At 44.1% G+C, this 20,692-nt stretch overlaps 1 protein-coding gene and 1 long non-coding RNA gene across 7 annotated transcripts in view; both read right to left on the bottom strand.

Moving 5' to 3' along the window:
- SPPL3 (signal peptide peptidase like 3) overlaps window positions 1–6,846 on the bottom strand; it is a 141,018-nt gene extending 134,172 nt beyond the window's left edge. Inside the window, exon 1 of the mRNA XM_024198018.2 lies at window positions 6,496–6,846. Within this exon, the coding sequence (XP_024053786.1) occupies window positions 6,496–6,518 (23 nt within the window). The 5' untranslated portion in view covers window positions 6,519–6,846. The remainder of the gene's footprint in view (window positions 1–6,495) is intronic.
- Window positions 6,847–12,126: 5,280 nt separating this feature from the next.
- The window catches only part of LOC112105283, a 13,814-nt gene continuing 5,248 nt past the window's right edge, over window positions 12,127–20,692 (bottom strand). For 4 of the 6 annotated variants that reach the window (XR_002907991.2, XR_002907989.2, XR_002907990.2 and 1 more), the window contains 4 exons: window positions 19,317–19,454; window positions 15,642–15,784; window positions 14,546–14,624; window positions 12,127–13,735 (listed from right to left, as the gene is read on the bottom strand). This is a non-coding gene — a long non-coding RNA (uncharacterized LOC112105283). Of the gene's footprint in view, window positions 13,736–14,545; window positions 14,625–15,641; window positions 15,785–16,753; window positions 17,122–19,316; window positions 19,455–20,692 lie in introns of all 6 variants that reach the window. The other 2 variants (XR_002907994.1, XR_002907992.1) reach the window with 2 other exon arrangements.

Raw genomic sequence — 20,692 nt, 5'->3', positions numbered from 1 at the left:
TAGTAATAAATTAATTTCCATCTCTTCTGCACTGGGCTGAGAAGCCTCCTCCTAATACCACTTCTTCATACTCCAAGAGTTTGACATGTCTGTTACAGCTGTCCCTCTGTTGGATTCCTTTTTCCCCCTTCCTTTCTGTTTGTGCTGAGTGGCCCCCCCCCGGCCATGGAACTAATCAAAGTCACAGCCTGGCCCTGCTCATGGAAATGGCTTGTGCAGATTGACTGGAGCCATTGCTCTGCTCAGGGAGCTGGGGGCTTTTTCGCTCCTTTATCTAGCTTCTTTGTTCGGACCCGGCTCGGTGTAGGACTCGCTAACCCTCCCTCCCCCCACTGGGCCCTATCCCCTGAGCCCCAAACCCACCCAACCTCACTGGCCGCCGCCAATTCCGAGAGCGAGCCGGGGAGACCTCACCCACCTACAAGGGGGAAGGGACCTTACCCCCGGAGCCCCAACCCCACCCAACCTCACCGGCCACTTCCAATGCCGAGAATGAGCCAGGGAGACCTCGCCCACCCGCAAGGGGGAAGGGACCCATATCCCCCCCCCCACCCCCCGAGCCCTGAACCAGCCCAACCCCACCGGCCACCGCCGATAACGAGAGTGAGCCGAAGGGACCTCGCCCACCCGCAAGGGGAAAGGGGCCTATATACCCCCCCCCCCCCCCCCGGCCCCCCCCCCCCTTGCACCCTGAACCCACCCAACCTCACCGGCCACCGCCAATGCCAAGAGTGAGCCGGGGAGACCTCGCCCACCCGCAAGGGGGAAGGGATCTATTAACCTCCCCCCCACCGCTGGGCCTTTTTCCCTGAACCCCGAACCTACCCAACCTAACTGAACCCCACCACGTGAGGGTCGCCCCATCACCATTACCCAGCCCACCTACTTGTACCCATGACTATTTGTACCCCCTATGTGGATGATTGACCCTCACCGCTTACCAACTGTGTCTTGATCTCGCCCACCGCTTACCCCCCCATTGGAGACATCACAGTCTGTATGTATTATGTGTGCTGCCAACCCCGACATAACATCCTCCCCATACTCTGTATGTTTCCCCAATGATCGACAACTGACTCTTCAAATCTTTTGTACCGTTTATTTTTAAATATGCTCTGCCCAGGTATGCAAGACCTAAAGTGGCCACATAGCTGAGCATATGAGTCATACCTGTGGCTCAGAACATGCCCAGGCATGCCTATGCTTACCTGCAACCTTTCCCTGCCTTCTCTCCTCCCCTGTATCAAGAGGAGCCAATCAGAGTTACTGGCGGGAAACTGCCTGAGTTTGCCTTTAAAACCAGACATTTTCTGATCAGACCCCTGGAGAAGCTCCTTGCTTTGCCACCTGGTCTGATCAGCTAGGGGTCTTTGGGGGGCCCTCTCCCCGCTCTCGTTTGTTTTTGAGCGTACCCCCGTTTTTAAACTCCCCTCCCACGAACAACGAATTTGTGCCTGGAGATCTCCTGATTATTGTAAGCGAATCGAGTCCTCTCTGCGTCCTCTGATGCTGAAACTGCTGTTCCTGCTGCTGCTTTGGGAATTGGTAAGGAAAAACCTCTTGCACACTCCCCTTGTTCTGGCTGCTGGCTTCCTTTCCCCAGCAGGCAGATCCAAGCTAACTCCTTGGTCTGTATCTATAATCTGCTTCTAGCTTAGCAGCGCCTTTGCTGCTAGAAATAAGCCTGCTTGCAGCCACCACTAGTTAAATCCCTCCCCCCTTGGAGCTGTATCCTGGGCACACACCACTCTTCCCTCTGGAACTACCCCTAGTATAAGGTGCACCCATTAGGTTAGGTTTAACCTTTAGTCTAGATAAATTGTAATTTCGTTTTGCATAGCTGTGGTTAAGTTAGGTTTAGAAAATTGCTTGCATTGTACTCTGTAAGTTAGGCTTAAAGAATTGTTGCATTGTGTTTTGTTACTTGCTAATTTGTGTAGTCTTGGTTAAGTTAAATCATAGATAAGATTTTGCTGTGTTCTGTATAATTGTCTCTCTGCTGTTTAAACTTGCAGCCTGTCTGCTCTCTGTCTCCCCCTAAGTTTAAATCTCCCTCCGCAGCAACCCTGCCTTTGGTCTCTGCTCCCCCATGTGCTCCTCTTCCCCCATCCCCCAACCTCACTCCTCTACCACTTTCTTCCTCTCTCTCTCTCTCTTTTAATCCCTTCCCCCACGTGCTCACCCCACTCCCACTGCTGCCAAACCTCAATTGTATTACTGAAGTCTAGCGTAAAACCCCATTGGTTACCCCTTTTTCTCTCTAACACACCTCACATTTTACATTTACACCGACACATTTTTACCTAAAGTTGTTGGTTATTTAACACATTTTACCCATACTGTTAGTTGGTTATATGCTGCTGTGACACACTCTTTACATAGAAATTGTTAGCTACCTGTTACATTTATACTTCAGTGTTAATTGGTTACCAACTGTATTGTACCCCACTGTATTGTACCCCACCATTGAAACCCCCTATCCTATTTACTAAAAGAAACCCCTCCCCAATTGTCTACCTTAACAAACCCCATACCCCTCACTATTGAATTTTCCCTGTTTTTGCATTTTCTGAATAAAGTTTATTTTGCACCCACCAGTGCAGTAGTTGTCTCCCAAGATCCCCTACCTGCTGGCAGGGTCAGACGCCAAATACAGGGACCATTCCACTGCCTGAATCTTCATCCTGAACTTTATAAGTGATCAAATCAGAATTAAAAGGCTACTGAGTACAGGATCTGCTTTTTCACTCTGATCCTTTGTCCTCCCTGACAACACTCACATGGAAAATATTCAGACATACAATGTTCTACGTTACACTTAGCCATAGTATTGGGAGAGGATGAGACTGAAGTTAAAGGAAATATACTTCTGTTTTGTTAGGAGGAATCCTCATTCTCCTTGTCTTCTGTATAAACCAAGTTTTGGAGAACCTTTTATGGCTTCAGAAAGCAAAAAACCAAACAGACTATTTCCAGAGTGGGTAAGAAAAAGGGGGAGTTACATCAGGACTTGAACATTTAGACACCTGCTAACCAGAGACAAATAAGAGATGCATGCTACTTTCCCTTCCAAGCAGGATCCAATGGAAGCACCCCAGAGAGAACAGTGTGCTCTTTGCACCACAAGCTGATAGGAAACAAGGGGCTGGACTTTTTCCACTAAGTTACCATCCACAGATCCTCCTGTCTTCATCCCCTTCTTTTGTATTGGCGTCGACTTTTGTATGTCTGAAGTTTGAATCTTCACCACCTATTAACCTCTGCCACAGACACCCCTGCAGTTACTATGATGGACAGCCACTTCCCCCTCCCTCCCCTTGGTGCTCCTAAAGAGGGAAAACTTTCTGATTGATGAGACAGTCTCAACACAGATCCACTTCCTGGCTTGGAAGATAGGTTGGGGAGATTCCCACTCTGCCTCTACTAACCCCGTATGAAATACTTCTGCTGTCACCTTCCACCAGAGAAGGATTAAGCCCATAACTCTAATGCTCATGAGTTTCCAGAATAATTCAATGTTAATTGCATCAGTTCAGTTTCACTGTTGGTCAGAACTTTAAGCAGTAGCACTGAAACAAACTACATTCTTATGAGCTTCATTCGACTACTGCAGGCACTTGGCAGAAAAAGTTTCCCCACTCACCATTAGCAAGCATTTTCATTCAACACTTTTTAAAATAACGTTTCCTTCTGCCACTTGTTCCACACTGCGTATCAAGATTAGCCATTCCCAGGAAAACACTATTCATAGTCATGCCAGAAAATAAATTCTTCTTACTGATTTTTAGGATGATACACCCCCCCCCCTTTGAAATACTAGTTTCTAAATGGCCAGATAGATCCAATACAGCAGAGATTGAAAAGGCTCAAAGAAAAACAGTTAGTTACTGTTCTGGATAGGGTTTAAATACAAAGATTTTACAAGAAATAGCCTGGAGAAGAAAAGTCAGAGGCACTTGCTGTATTTAAAAGGCATGATAAAAAGGGATCAGTCCTCCTTTTCACAATGGCCCTTAATATAAGAAAAGTAATCACTGCGAAATAAAAATGCAGGCAAAATTAAAACAAATTAAAGAAAACACTTCATAAAATTTCAGCTTTATATCTGTAATACAAATAGAGTAAAATAGTGAAATATCAAAATTACAATGTCCTCACCACTTACAAATTAACTTTTCTATCAATTGAAGTCTTAAAACATTCTGAGAAAATCATAGTATGGTATATTATCTCATTTTAGAGAGATCATTTCAGACAATGCTTGTGTCCTGTAATCAAATTTTGTAATTATTTTAGAAAATAGGTCACATAACACATAAGCAGTCTCCAGATTTCAATGCAAGTGGAATTAGAGTTTTAAATTATCTTGATTTACAAAGTTAAGTGACTATGATTAACACTGATAGTTATGCATGGTAAGATGAGGTGATCAAATATGCTTCAGGACAGAAGATAAGCCCCATAGGTGTCAGAAAAATCCTCCCACCTTACACCTACAGCTGTCCAGTAGGGAAAGTGCTTTATGGGATTTTTTTGTCCCACTTTTCCATCAGGGGTTTGCTGCTGTTAAAGGCAGGATACCCACATGCTAGAAATGATGTTATCCTATGGGACAGAAAAGCCATTCACTCTGATAAAGCTGCCCATTAAAGCACAAAAAGAGGCTTAGATCTAGCACATGGAGGGGAAATTAACCGCCAACTGCGAAAGAGCACAGCAGCACCACTTATTCAACAGCTTTCCCAAGAAACACTAGTTTTCTACTTTACAATAAACAAACATACTTCTGGTACCATTAGAAGATTGTGTACAGAACTGCATTACCATACTTATATAAAGAAATCCAGAGATTGTTGACTGACATGATGAATAATTAAATGCTTTGAAGGCAGAAAAGAGTGCAAAAGCTATAAAATAGAAGTGTTCAATTCTGAACTAGGTCTTTGCCATTCTTCTCACCACATTCCCCACACTATGTTGATTAAAGCCCTACATATAAAGTGTAATCAACACCAGATACAATAGGTTATATTAATGGATATAGGTAAAAGCAAAATTACCGTGTCTGTTCTGAGATACATGTATTGTTCTGCTATAGCAAGGAAGAGCCATAGCTCTATTAACATATCAAGTGGTTAAAATCCCAGCTAACTCCTATCTTCGGCTTCACGTAGACTACAGAAATATTAATCTCCCTCAGAATAAAAACTGAAGTGCTTTTGGTGGTTATCTTTAGTACTGTTCTAAAAAAACATCATGTAACAATAACCACCACACCTGTTTAAAAGAGAAAGGTAATCAAAGGTAGCGATTAAGATTTTCCGAAGCATTTAGAGTGGAAAGGTTCTTCATTGGCTCAACTGAATAAATGCAATGCCCCCTCTGCAGATGGTACACCCGAAGGTAAAAAGCTCAAGTTTTTCCTCTTTTAATAATAATCTCATAAAACTTTCAAAAAACGTAAAAACTACTCTTGGCTTTAGAACAACAAAATAGCTTAAAAATATGAAAGAGTAAAGCACTACAATGTAAGTACTGCAATATTCTTCCAGGCAATTCAGCTGTTCTTTTGGCATCTTTGCACAATTAGATTATCTGAAATATTTTCCTTTTTAATCCTTGAAATCATCAAAAGCAAACCATGGAAGTAATCAAATCTTGAATCCCAGAGGGTCAGGACAGACACACAATGCCCCCTATTCTCAGTTGCTCTGTTTCACTTCTTCCCACAAGGACTGGTCTCTTCACCCTGTTCTTTTATTTCCTGTATACAATATTATCAGTACGTAGGGGGAAAAAACCTCTGCCACACAGTCTTATCTTATCTGTTCTGATCCGGATACGTATCTGGAGCTAAAGTTATGAAGAATTAATACCCACTACCTTTTAACTGCAGGAAACATGTTTCCCTTCTTACTTTGGGTCTAAGAGGAGTTTAGTGTAACACCTATGAACGTGCCCAAGTAACCTAAAAGGACCTCCAGCTGCTACAAAAGGGGCTGAGAGCGCAGCACTTGGTGTTTATAGAGAGGCCTACTTACATTTGCAGCCGTTCAAGGGAGTCTGTCCGGTGACTCCCCCAGTTATGTCTATAAACGCCCGTGCAGAATAAGCGCCCAGCTCTGCTGTTACAGGTTTACCCGACACCACGGACCTCGCGCCCAGAGCTCCCCGCTGCCCCTATGTGGGGTCTTACACACTCCCCTCCGGCAGGCACGGGGCCTTACAGCCCGGTCTCCGAGCCGCCGCTCCCTCCCCGAGGAGAGAGGCATCGCCGGCTCCTTGCCCACCCGTCTCCAAGGACAACACCTCCGCCCCGGCTCCCAGTCACAAGCCCGTCCCCGGGGCCGCCTCCTCCCATACATCCCCGCACACACCACACAGCCCTCCGCCCGGCCCATCCCCGGGTCCGTAGCATTCCCTGCCGACCCTCCGCCCGGCCCCCCTCCTCGGCGGGCCCGGAGCCTCCTCCGCCAGCCTGGCCCAGCTGCTCACCAGGAGTAGGTCTGCTCCGCCATGGCTGCTGCGGGGCGGCCGAGCTGCGCGGCGGTGGCCAAGCCCCGGCTCCTCCTCCTCCCCCTCACTTGCTCCGGGGCTCAGTGGCGGCCCCGCTGCGGCTCCCGGCCCAACATGGCGGCGACTGTAAGCAGGGAGGGGAGCGAAGGGGTCCCCACCCGGCGGGGGGGCTGCTCAGTAGCCACGCCACAGGGCCGTGCTCGGGCGCCGACGACAGGCAGGCCTCATGACCGGGAAGCGGCGGCGGCGTCCGGACTGGGCGAAAGAGAAGGGGAAACTCCGCGTACCGAGCACCAAGGCGAGGCCGCTCCGACTCTGCTCGCGCACGGGGGGCGGGGCCTCCGGTCGCGCGGGTCACGTGCCCACAACACGCTCACGTGCCGCCGCCGCCGGCCCACTCGCGCAGAAGCATTACGGAACCTGAGGCGGTTGTGTGCTGGGCCTGCCCGCACTCCGTTCCCTGTGAGCCTCCAGGGCGGAGAGGCAGAGCCTTCTACGGGGAGTGCGACCTGTTCGCTTTCTCTGGGGATGAGAGGTCGTCCTGCCCACTTATCCCCCCCTCGAGATCTGGGGACAGGAGCCTTCCCGGGGGGAGAGTCTGAGGTTCTCCCCTCAGTGCTGGGGCCATGGAGCCTTCCGGGGGGGGGGGGGGGCGGGGCTTTTCACTCCCCTCTCAGTGGGGACATGGAGCCTTCCGGGGGGGGGTGTCCTGAGCTATTCACTCCCCTCAGTGCTGGGACATGGTGCTTTCTGGGGGTGTGTGACCTATTTAGCCCAGGTGTCCTTCCCGTCCCGGCTGGGTACAGGACTCGAGCCTGCTCATTCTGAGCTATTACATTTCCCCTGCAGTGCAAGAAAGCTGCCTGGGGAGTAGAGGTAGGGTGGAGCCGGCCCCTGGCCCCCTTCCTCGCCGCTCAGCGGGACAGTATGAGCCAGAGAAGCCATGCCCACCGCGTAAGGGGCTCCGCCCAGCACGGTGCTCTGGGGGCGCGGTTCTCTCCCTCCGCAGGGAACCACCTTTCCTCCCCGGTGGACCTGCCTTTGCGAGGGGGGTTGCTACGGGCGGAGCTCCTCTTCCGCCTTTATATGTAATCGGTGTAAACAACGCATTAGGGAGGAGAGAGTCTTGTACTCGATTCGAACCCTAAATGGTGGAGACAGAACAAAACTGGGCAGAATTCTGACCCGTCACACATCTGGTTTGTTTCTCTTAGTTCATTTGAGTTCTGCTGGCAATGAAAGTCTGACTGACTGCCAGAAATCCCTCCTTCCAACTAGAAAGCTGGTTTGGGAAGTGTTAGCTGCAGGAGTTGGGAGTCTGTATGGAGGGAATGGCCCTGGTAGGATCAGGTACAGACTGGGAAGCTCAGTGGAATGGGGAAATCTCAGGGGGTCTTTTAGTAGTGAATAGGGTGAACCCTGGACCGGAACCCACACATCAGAAATTTGAAAGTGACATCCATGTTAAGGAGGGAGGGTGTGCCTGTCTAATTTATGCATATTTTATTCTGACATGTTGCAGGTTGTGAGCCCCCACAGTAATAGAGCCAGTTTAATCATTTAGGGCTGGGATACCTAGGAACATCAGAATTGGCATATGAAATTAGACCTATGGTCCATCTAGTTCAGCATCCTATCTCTGTCTGGCCAGCACCCAGATGCTTCAGAAGGTGCAAGTAACGCCACAGTAGGCAGATGTGGGATAATCTGCCCCTCTCCCATGAAAAATCTTATCCTAATCCCTAAAACTGGTTTAAACCCAGAAGCATGAGGTTTTATATTGTCAAAAAAAATTGTTAGCATTAACTACTAACCATATAAATGTCCAATCATTTTTAATCTTTCTAAAGTCTTGGTCTTAATGACATCCTGTGACAATGAGTTCCACAGTCTAATTTTTCTTGTTGTAAGTGTGAGAGGTTTTCTTTGGTTTCCCTAGCCACATTTCCATCTCCCTCATTGTGCTTGCAGAGTGCCATGTAATTGGTTGGTTGCCACCTTCCCCAGAAATTACAACATTGAGTGGGGTCATGGGTAGATATAGGACTCAATCCTGTGAGCTCATGAGCTTCCTCAGTCAAAATAAGTTGATGTTGAATGCTGGGTTTGGATATGTTTAGATATTTATTTTAAAATCTGGGGTGGTAAATGTAACTTTTGTTTCAAATCAACTTGGTTTTTGTCAATAGGTAGATGAGGTATGGGATTTGTGCATAGGGAGAGAACTGCACTCCTCACAGTTCCTGAGGTTGCTACTCTGTCGTCTCCTTCATTACCTGGAAATGCTCAATTTATAACAGAAGACATTATTGACATTTAAAACGGATGTGCCAGTCCAGCAATACATGCATCTCATTAGCTTGCTTTCATTACTCCTCCTTGCTCAAGAAATATCCAGTACACCTCTACCTCGATATAACGCTGTCCTTGGGAGCCAAAAAATCTTGCCGCGTTATAGGTGAAACTGCGTTATATTGAACTTGCTTTGATCCACCAGAGTGCGCAGCCCCGTCCCCCCGGAGCACTGCTTTACCGCGTTATATCCGAATTCGTGTTATATCAGGTTGCGTTATATCGAGGTAGTGGTGTAGTAGCTTCTTTTGTGTTTCTTCAGTCCAAAAAAAAAAAAGAGGGAAACTCCCCCAAATTTACCTGCTGAATGATCTCCTTCCAGTGCTGGGGGAGAACATGAGAGAAACACACTTACGGGGACTGTGGAGTGGAGGGGGTGCACATGCATGCACACAGCTTGTCTTTTTGTCTACAAAGGCCAGACTTCATCTGCCTGGGGTGAGGGGTGGGGGGAAACAAGCTAGGGGCCCAATCCTGCAAGTCCTAACTTCAGTGGAATTACTGGGGTGAGGAAGATCATACCCTAATTTAACACAAAACTATATTTCTATTCCCTCTTTTACACACATGGGTATACATATTGAAGCCTTGAAAACCAACTGCTTTTCCCATTGCTGTTTCAGTTCCACCAAATTCATGTCACTTCACAGGGACGTGCTACTTCTGAGGAATAAGTTTGTTTGTTTGTCGGAGGAGGGGCACTTGATAAATATCATGTCCTTGGTACAATGATTCTGAACTTTTAGAATTCTCCTTTAATTACATTCCCTGGTATGTTACAGAAAACTTACACTTACAGAGACATCTTTGACTTTTTCTTTAAAGACAACAAAGGAGATTAAAGAAACCAGAAGCTCAGGATTCTTTTAGGAAAGCCTGCAGGGGGACAAAAGAATGTTCAAAACGTCGAAACATGCTGAGACAAAATGTTAAATGGATGTCTCACTGTAACACCAAACACCATGTTAAAACCATCTGTCAGGGAGAAAACTTGTCACCTGTTGATATGACTTGTCCCTTCCCTCTTCTCTGTCTTAGTCTCTCTCTGTTTAGTGCTGCTGACAATCCTGAATCCTACGAATGATTGTGCTTCTGCTGAGTACAACTTGCGGCCCTGATCCCACCAGCTTTGTTCACTCAGGTAAACTTTACTCAATGTTATTTTGTTGAAACTACTTGCCTAAGTAAGGATTTGCAGGTTTAAGCCCTTGGACATCAGTCCAGCCTTTCAGTATTTTTCACTATTCTCTTTAACATGGCAGAGAGTAAAGAGCTAGTATTAAGTGACAGGTGACCGTAATGTAATTGCCTTAGAGATGGAAGAGCTCCACCTAGGCCTGGAATAAATAGCCCTTATAGTGTAAGTTCAAGGTACATGCAGAGACTGCACTCATTAACATTATGTTAATGACTGTATTTATAGTCTTTTTTTTTCTGCCATTGTCCTCAAAAAGATTTAATAGGGTGCTGGAGCATTCTCCTTACATGCCACATCCAAGAACACTTAATCCCTCCTGAAGTGGACAGTGCAATATTAGGAACTGGGTTACTTGGTCTTATTTGGATGGGAGAGGATTCAGGACCTATATTTTTGTCAGTCTTATTTATTGTACTGAAACAGAGCAGCTTTGTTTCAGGAGGTTGATCTGTGGTTAGAGAACAGGATTGGGAGCCATGGGTTCTTCTCCCAGTTCTGTTACTGGCTCTCTGTGTAATCTTGAGGAGAGTCACTTCACATCTTTGTGGCTCAGTTTCACCATCAATCAAATGGGGATAACAACACTTCCCTACCTCACAGGGGTGTTGGGTGGACTGATTAGTTAATTATAGTAAAGCTCTTTGAAAAAGGAAAGTATTACATAGGAGCTCAGTGTTATATAAAGTATGTCTTTCCTGTGAGGAAGAGGGAGCACCCAAAATACCTGTACAATTAAAATAGTGCTTATTAATAAGATGACATTTGGGACTTCTTTGAGGGCTTCTCCTTCTCTATCTATACCCCTAAAGTACCACATATCTATGCCATGAAAACAGTGTTAAAGATGCATCATAGCTGATGGAGTGAGGAATGTCACTTCCTTCCCCTCTTTCCCTCAGAGGTCCTGCGCTGAGACAGTCAACCCTGTAATGTTGCCACACTTCTAGACCCTCTGCAAAAACTTTTTGCAGTCCAAGGTATCCTGACCAGACAGTAGAGGAAAAGCCAAGGAACAGCTGATATAAGTAGCATGTACCCCATCCAGCTTCTAAAGCCTGCAAACAATTGTTACTATAAAATATGAAGTAGAAATACTTGAGGAAGCACTTGCTCAGCTTTCATTCCCCATTGGGGAATACTGTGGCAGGTGGAGGCCTCAGTCATCACTGGAGAGTTGAGTACAATCATTCATCAATACCCAGTAGCTGCACAGCCAGGAGCTAATTGTGTTGCCACTGCTGAAAAAGTAGTGGGTCTAGGCATGAACACAGAACAGTAAGATCCCTTCTCTGTACCCCACCAGGAAAGAGTTGTGATGCTAATACAATGATTAGTGCTCATGTGACAGTGTCACATGGCATGGAACACAGCCTGTCCCTATTAACAATTCTGGTGATGACAGTCTACCCACCGGGAGGGAAGAAGCAGGGGATCTTCCCTTTAAATCATCCCTGACTGTGCCACCTTGTAAATTCCTTCTTTCTATTTAACAGTATATTTCCATCTGCTCTTCCGTTAGGTCCCTCCTCGAACACACATATACCATTCCTGATACATTCCCTATCCCCACCCCAGCAGGTATGGGAGAACAATTTGGGATAGAGATGGGGCAGGGATGGAGGAGAAGGTCACATTCAAAATCTTATGTTAGCCTATCATAGAATATCAGGGTTGGAAGGGACCTCAGGAGGTCATCTAGTCCAACCCCCTGCTCAAAACAGGACCAATCCCCAGACAGATTTTTGTCCCAGATCCCTAAATGGCCAAGGATTGAGCTCACAACCCTGGGTTTAGCAGGCGAATGCTCAAACCACTTGGGCTGTGGAGCTTGAATAGCTTTGCAGGGAGCCCAGATAAGCCCTGCAAAACACACACAGCAGGATCCCCTCTCAAGGGAAATCATTTTCTTCTCCCTGAACACTCTCACTCTAAGTAGCAATTCACTATGACCAGAACTGAAATTGGAAAACTGTGACACAGTGAGGAATTTGGGACTTTTCATTCTACTGCACTGCAAATAGAGTTTCACTGGGAGCGATTCCCACCATACCATGCATCAGTTTGTTCAAACAATTTATTTTCACAAGTCTTTACAAACCAGTAGAGCACAATCTCCTGCTCTTTTCCACTATCAGAGGGGAGTGTAAATCAATACTTCAAGTACTTTTCAGTTCTTCAGATTAGTTTCCTGGACTCTTCTGGGAATGGGGCATAAAACAATTCTGGTATCCATAGAACAGCAGCATGCATGCTGACCACCCATGATGAAATGGTTTCTAATTCTACAGCCTGGAAAAACTCTACTTACCACATTAGTTTGAGGCACAACTGATTTTATCTGATGGGCAATTAACGTATCATTAGATTTTCAGCAGCAACATGGTAAAAGCAGGCAAGTAGACTTTGTGCCTAGGCTAGTAAACATTCATGATGATTTTGCAGGCATGCTCCAACAGCATTACACAGTAACAATGAGACCAGTTCACAGGGCAGGTTTATTCCTTTCTGCAGATCCAGCACGCACTCACTCTTAGCAGTGTGGGGTGGGGCATTGCTTGCATTCCCCAAATTATTTTCTTATCATATCTCTCTCTTTCACAGAATCTCCTCAGACCTGCAAGAGATGGAGAGCCTTACTCTGAGTTTCAGTGATATCAGAGTCTGACATTACAGTCTCTCTTCAAGTGAGCTGCACTGCACTGCACCGCACCTTGAACATACACTGCTGCAGTGCCTAGACCTGTCAGAGCCATTTCAGTGCTGGCAGCAAACAAATAAGATCCTTCTTTGTCCCGGGTTGCATAAGTAGCTCCCAGGGCACAGAAAGGTAACAGCATGGGAGAGAACGGGTGGTAGAGGGGAATCAGATGGCACCACTGACAGCAAAGAGCCCTCCCCCATCAGCCACAAAGCTTGGCTTTTATCAGATGTCAGTCTAACAGACCCAGTTCTGATTCCTCACTGATGGAAATAGAGAGATAAAAACAGAGTGGCCTAGTGTGAAATGACCACCTTGCAGACAGAGACATGACAGGAATGGTTGTCAGTTCTTCAGAGGTTTGGGGGGAGCAGAGAGGATGGAAATGAGCAGGGAAAGAAGGCAAAAATCAGTATTCCAGTCTTAGAATTTATCTCAGAGCTGCAATGGGTTCTTCTGCATTCAAGATCTTAATATGAATCTCAACATTGTAGATGGTTTAAATGTGTGCTCCTACCTCTATTTATCCAGGCAGGTCAAAGAATGAAAGGATGGCATACTTGTGTGCACATCCTCCTCCTCATCCTCTAGAGAGAGAGGAAATTAGAGATAAATAAGACTTGTAGTTCATCCCCTCCATCTCCCTAAGACCAGTGCAGGGTCATTCCCCATACCATACTTTCTAGTTCTTTGTCCAGTCTAATTTTAAATGTCCAGGGAAGGGCATCAAAACACCTGTTTTCTTGATCTTAACTACTCCCTGCACCACGTGGCGAGGGGAATTAAAGAGGCAAGACATTGCTCTGCTGAGGACAAGGCTCCAGGTTTGGTACCTACCAAAAAGTAGCTGTTTACTCTCCTGCTCTACTACAAACTAATTTCCCATCATAATCCCTTAATAATAATGTATTTTGGTACTCCTTCCATCCAGTGAGGTGTTCACAGTTTGCACAAACAGCTGACATGTAACCCTGTAAAAAAAACAAAACCAAACGTTATCCAGGATTTCTCACAATCCCACATGTTAATTAAGAGTGAGCTCCCAGGGCACAAATCATCATAATCATCATCCTTTACACTTGTAATAGCTCCTTTTCACCGTAACAGGGAGATTAGGAGGAGGAGGAGGACAGCTTCTCTATCTGGGAAGAGGAAGGATAGTGAAGTTAAATTAATTCATGCCAGTAAAGTACTTTGACACACTCTGTTAGAGGTGTAGTAAAATGTAGTAATGTCAGTGTGGCTGTTACAATAATGGAACTATATGGGCTCCCTCTGGTGGTCTCTTTATTATAGGAAGATTTGTATTCCTTCCCCAGATGCTCCTTGGAGCCATGATGTGGATAAGTCAGGGGCTGACTTTGCCATAGAAAACTGCAATGTTTATTTGTCAGCACGTATAAGAGGAATAGTTGAATACGATGGATGTAATTCAATACAATCGTTACAATTTATGTTATTGACAGAACAAATCAGATGTTATGGGCCTGAATTTGCTCTCAATTCTATTAATGCAACCTTCTGATTTAGGAGGTAGATGGCCATAAAAAGCAGAATTCGTATAGCTCTAAAATAATATAGCATATAGCTCTAAAACAAGAATAATACCTATATAACACCCCCACATTGTACTTTCATGTCGTGGCATTGACTGCTAATTCACAGTTAACTACTTTATTAAATATTCTTGACAAAAGCAACAATACTAGAATGGTTAATCAAAACTAGATCATTATTTATCAGTAGAATAGAATGCCTCGTTCAAGATACAGGAGACACACCTTGTTCCAAAAGTCTGTCAGGAAATGCCAGCAATTCAACACTTTAAGACAACTCCCATGCAGTACACTGTCCTGTCCACTGTTTGGGAGAGAGTGAAGGAGATTATTCATTATCATCTGAAAGTAACATGCACAGAATTTTAGAAAGATGTAATATTTTTATCTCACCCTTAAAAAAATACATATAGAAGCTTGAACCTAAAGTCTGCTTCCTTCTTTATTTATTTCTCCTTTATGAATTCACACTGATTTGTTAATGTAAAGTTGCTTATGAGCACTGGGTTGAGCAAGCTTCTTTATTATTGTAGGGTTGCTCATATTATTTTGTCATTGAAGGGTTAATCTTAAGCACTGGGCTGCTGTAACTACATTGATTCATAATTGGGAGGAAAAGAGTAGTGAATTAATTTTGCAAAAAAAAAAAATAGGCATGGAAAACAATAAAATGGATTTTGAAAACAGATATAAGAAAAACAGACAAGTGTCATTTTGAGCCTCTGAATCTTAAAAGCTTCCTTTCACTAGTAGAGCTGCAAACATCATATGAGGCATGGTAACTTAGTTCACATTACAGCCTAAATTAATCAAGTCATTCACAACTCAGTAAGTCAGTTATTTCAGATAAGGAAGTCCGCAAACACTGAACATTTATATTAAACAAGAACACTGATGCAGCAAAAACAAGTCCTTATCATCCAAACATTCATTATTATGGCAAAAGCTGTCAGGTGCCATGCCATTAAGTCACAAGAACCTCTGCTGTCCAAATTTGTGCCACTGTACATTTTAGTTTTTGTTCTAGTAGTAGGACTGTAACTTAGATGGGTAAAGCACTGCAGCCTCCTCCTTTAACCTATGCCACAACTGTAACGGACATGTTGCAAAGCTCATCTTTTCTCTTGGGTTGTTCAGTAAGGGAGGATTTGAGGTGGTGTATTATTTTATGGGGTTCTGAACTGTTTATCAATTTATCTGTGATTTGATGGATTATGTTGGGGAAAAGCTTTTAGGCAGTAACTTTTTTATATTAAGAATGTTTACCCTTAGATTTTTGTTTTAATTATTTGTCCAGGCATCTGGAGTTTAGAATAGGTACCTCTGAAAGATTACAAGTAGTAAGTCCTTTGGTTCCAACTGGCCTTCAGATGCAGCCATTCTGAAATTTTCCATGTCTGAAGGTTGCAAGGGGGACCAGGACTAGCTGGGAGATGGTTTCTGGGTGCATTAAGAAGCTGTATCCTGTGGTTTTAAAGAAAGATTATTAGATATTATCTTCCTCACTTGTGTCTTTCAGTAATGAGCCCAAATGTTGGCTCCTCTTTTCAAGAGCAGGCTCTTCCCAAAAAGCAACCAAGAAATCAAATGTGTCTAAGCTTAAGTGGTGTTCAGAAGAAATGGGGGCACTTCCTGGACAGGTACATTTGTCCCCAAAGTACTCAATTCAAGGAAAGCTGCTGTGTAATACAGAAGATAATTCTCTATGCTGCACAGAATAGTGAGGTCATTACACTAAACTACACAGAGGAGCAAACTCTAAAAAGATTAAGAGAAACATACTACTATACTAGGCACTTTACAAGTGTGACAGAGAAATGTTAATGTCTTAAATATAACTAAATAGAATAATTCACAATCAAATGGGAAGCCACCATCTTCACAGTATGATGATATAGAGCAGGACTTGGGAACATAAATCCCAGATGTATTCATAAAAGAGCGGAAGACTTTTTAAGTCCTTCAAAGATAAAGTATCTTTTTAAAAAATTGGTCTCAATCACTGTAAATAACCTTCCCCTCTTCACAAAAATATAGAATGCACATTGCATCATCTGTGAAAGGTTTAATAAAGTTGTGTGGGACTATTATACCCCTTCAGAGGCTCTCAGTAGTGGCAAAAATGCTGTTGGCCAGTTTACACTTTGCTCCTAGTCTGTGTCAAGTCTACATCCAAACTGATAAATGCTGCAACGTGTGAAGTCTGCTAAGAGGTGCTAATTGCTACAGTACTTCCCACCTAAACCGACCAAATGGACACAACTGTGATCATTGTATCTGTCCATGGGAAATGTGAGCTGTACCCCCGAATTGCTCTCTGGAATCCTCCCACACACAATCTCCCAGGATTGTGCTCTGTCCATGGTAGCCAGAGAGGTAACTCATCACCTTTTTTCACCAGAAAATAGGGAGTTTCCCCAAGATATTGCTTACTCTTTATTCCTTTGCTGTCTCCTGCACATTTAAAGACGGTGGGTCACAATCACCTTTGCTTTGATGAATAAGAAGTGGAGATAGCTTTCTCAAGACCCGACCAGCTCTGCTCCAAACCTCAGCCAGAGCAGGTCATTGGACAGTGTCACACAAGACTTCAAGTCCTCAACATGAGCAGCAATCTTTATATGGTCAGTGTCAGTTCATATTTTTGTTAAGCATCTGAACTCAAAGGAGTCCCAAATGGCAGGAAGGAGGATGATCTTGTGGTTAAGGCTTGGAGAGCTGGCCTCTATTCATGGCTCTGCAACAAGTTTCCTACATGACCCTGGAAAAGTCATTTAACCTTTTGGTACGTTGGTTTCCATCTGCAAAATACCCACATCATAAAGCAATTTAAGCTCTGCAAATGAAAAATGCTCTATAATTATTTTAATTCATCTACCTTCTCAGGGTATGTGATTGTGATGCTTAATTCATTAATGTTTGTAAATCAGTTTGAGGTCCACAAATGAAGGCATCTGAGACTGCTAATGTATCGTTTTTCAAAACCTTGAACTCCCTACAATTGCCAATTGCTGATGCTGACTGGAACTTTGGCTCCTGTGACTTGGCTGCACCATAACAAATCCATTCGGAAGAGAGATTCCTCATTTTATTCCCACATACCATGAATATGGAACCTGAAGGTTGTTTTTTTATTTTAGTAAGAATGACACCGAGATACAGAATAACCCATTTTAGTGTAGGAAAATGCAGTGAAGGAGAAAGATTCCTGCAATGACATGAGGCAGTCCCAGAATCTCCATCTCACGCTGGGGCCTTCCTAGCATTGTTCCTATTGTCCCAAACTCTTTTTTGAAAGGAAAAGTGTCAGGTCAAATTAAGTCTAGAATTTGGGGTTTTGTGATTTTAAAGTAAGTTTTACTAAATTAAATATCGATATAATGATCTTAAAAAGAAACAGTAGAAGGAGTTTGTTTGGATTTAACTCTTCCTCTGCAGTGACTGCAGCCCAGTCATTAACACCACTGTGCTAGTGCATAACTGTCTGAAAGTGAAACTAATAAACAAAGTTAAATTCGCTATTATATTTTAATTGCCCAGGAAATAATTTCCCATTTATATTAAAAGGGGACTGGTAGGTCAAAATAGAGCCCAAACTTGGGATTAGAAAAAGTTCATTTTTACAAAACCTAACAAAAATATTTCCATGGTTATTTTTGTTATTGCTGCAAAGGACAAAGTTTATTTTAAAGAAGAATATTCCTTTCCGGCATCTTTGTAATAGAGATGAACCAGAAAGTGAAATTATAGGAAACAATGATGAACTCGACTAGTCTAGGTTCATTATTTATTTTTTGCAAATCAGCACAAGAACAAATGGATATAAAACTGACCATGAACAAACTCTGGGTGGAAATTAGGTGGTTTCTAACCATCAGAAGGGTGAGGTTCTGGAACAGCCTCCCAATAGGAGTTGGGGGTGCAAACAACGTAATTAGTTTTAAGGGAGAGCTGGACAAATTTATGAGAACTGTATAATAGGATTGCTTGTGATGGTGGGAGTAGGTCTCACTTCTGGTTTATGGCATATGTTCCTGAAGCTCATGTGTCTGGGTTTCAGCTGGGAACTGACAGGTATCAGGAAGGGATTCTCCCCCCTTCCCAATGTATTCTGTGAGGATTTTTTTATCTCCTTCCTTTGAAGCATCAGGGATGACCATGGCTGGAAATGGGACATCAGTGGGGTGGGCCAGAGCTCTGAGGTGGCACCAACTCCAAGCATTCTCTTTCTCAAGTGTTTGGCTGACTGATTCTTGCTCATATGCTCAAGGTTTAACTGATTGCCATAAGTGGAGTTGGGAAGGAATTTTCCCACAGGTCAGACTGGCAGTCTTCTGTGGATCCTAATACTTAGGTCTCATTTGGGTTTCATAGTGTTGGTGTGATATACAGGAGGTTGGACTAGGTCCCTTCTGACCTTAAACTCTATGAAATTATTTCAGGTTTTAGCTAAAATGTAACCCAGGACAGGTAACACATAATTTTTTAACCTGAAAGAGTCCTTTTAATTCATGTTATATTTTTCTATACACAAAGAGAATGCATGCACCATTAACCTACACTCCAAATCAGGACTGTCATTTAAAAAAATAATTACATTACTTTTCTATTTTTCCCTAAATGCTGAGGAGCACCTTAGACCAGACAGAAACTTTAAATGTTTCCCTTTAAAGTTTTCCACCCACAGTTGTTTGATCAGAATATGAACTCTCTTTGTCTAGACGTTGTCCAATCTGCTCTTTATTTTGTTGTATGTTTGAGACAACAAATACAAACATTCTTAAAATAAAAATACATTTTCACTCTGAATGATTTATTTTAGTTTAAGGAAAACACCCCATGAAAGAACAGCAAGAACACTATGGCTGTTGTCTCTGCACACAGAGGTCCTAGAGACATAAAGGTGCAGTGCACAGAAAACGAGGGGATTGCAGTTTCATAGCTACATACATCACAGCTGGGTTTTGTAATGACAACAAAAGCTTTCCAAACTTACAACTGGGGCTCAGACTACAGTATGCTGTGCCTTTAACCAGGCTGAAGCTGTGTTCCAGGACCTCAGGTTAGCCATGTTAACTTTACTTGTGTATTCTGCCCTGTGCCAAGGGGAGGAGGTGCTTTCTGGAGCAGTCATCTGAAACAAAGGCAAACTATTAGTGAAAATCCCTGCTGAAGGGCTGACCCAGCAATCCACTGATGATTTGTTGTCAGAAGCAGCCCTAGGAGTTTTGCTGGCGAGGGCAGAAAATGTTTTTAGTGCCCCCTATTGTGGCCAAAGAAAACAAACAAACACCAAAGAAAAACAGATGGCCAATCAGCCGAGTGGAGAAAAAAAATACCACCAAAACCCTCGGAACTTGCTGGTAAGGGCAACCACCTTCCTTGCCCATCCCTAGAATCGGCCCAGCTTGTTGTGTTGTCATAATGGGGATCCATTTTGAAAAGGAGCTTTGTCCTTCACTGACTCAATGTGCAAGTGAACCTCTACAGAGTGAGGCTTGGGAAGCCCCCAAAGGGAAGGGAGTGCCCCAGGTCACTCTGCAGCATCACCTTTGGTCAGTCCTTGGGCTGTGGAGGGAGCTCCATCCAGCCGTCCTCATCTTGGGCCTTAGAGGGTAACATATAAAAGGGAGACAAATGTGGGGGAAAGAATCTACAAAGACCCCCTCAGTAAAACATTATGGTTAAAATCCTCCCTTCTCTGATCCCACAGGGGAAACAATCATTCATTCCCAGTCAAGATGACACAAGCTATAAAATCAGTATTGGGAGATTAGACTATTACAAGTTGATAATTTTAATTATGCCTTCTGTTAGCCAATCAGAGCAGATACATTAATTCACAGGTGTTAAGGTGAAAAGGGACCATTATTCACATCTAATCTGACTTCCCATACAACAGTGGCCAGAGAATTTGACCAAGTGATTCCTGCATCAAGCCCATACCTTTTGGGATTAACTAGTGCATATATTTTAAAAAGACATCCAACAGTTGGGAGTAGATTCCTAAAGCAGGTTAATATCGATAGGGGTAGAACTATGGTGTTGATAAATGAAGTCACTGTGGGTGGCACTCATAGGGAGGAGGAGGAGCAGTTGTTGGCAAGCCAGGAACCTTTAGAAGTGCACCAATAGCCAGAACACAGCTTGTGTGTTTATTTTGTTTGCCTGCTTAGATTGTAAATTCAGTGGGGCAGGCCCCATGTCTCCTTTATAAAGAGTACACACTGTGAGCGCTCACCAAATGAATAATAAAGGCAGTAGGTTCCAATGAAGAGAAATGGGGACAGGTAAGTGCCAATGTGGGGAACTGGCTCAGCAGTCATTTAGTGCCCCAGCCTGTCCCACTGAAGTCAATGGGAGCCCTTTGAG

The sequence above is a fragment of the Terrapene carolina genome, unplaced genomic scaffold, assembly GCF_002925995.2.
Source record: "Terrapene carolina triunguis isolate 2854851 unplaced genomic scaffold, T_m_triunguis-2.0 Scaffold790, whole genome shotgun sequence".
Taxonomy (NCBI): domain Eukaryota; kingdom Metazoa; phylum Chordata; order Testudines; family Emydidae; genus Terrapene; species Terrapene triunguis.
Note: the sequence above shows the minus strand (reverse complement) of the source record. Positions and strands in the feature narration are given on the sequence as shown.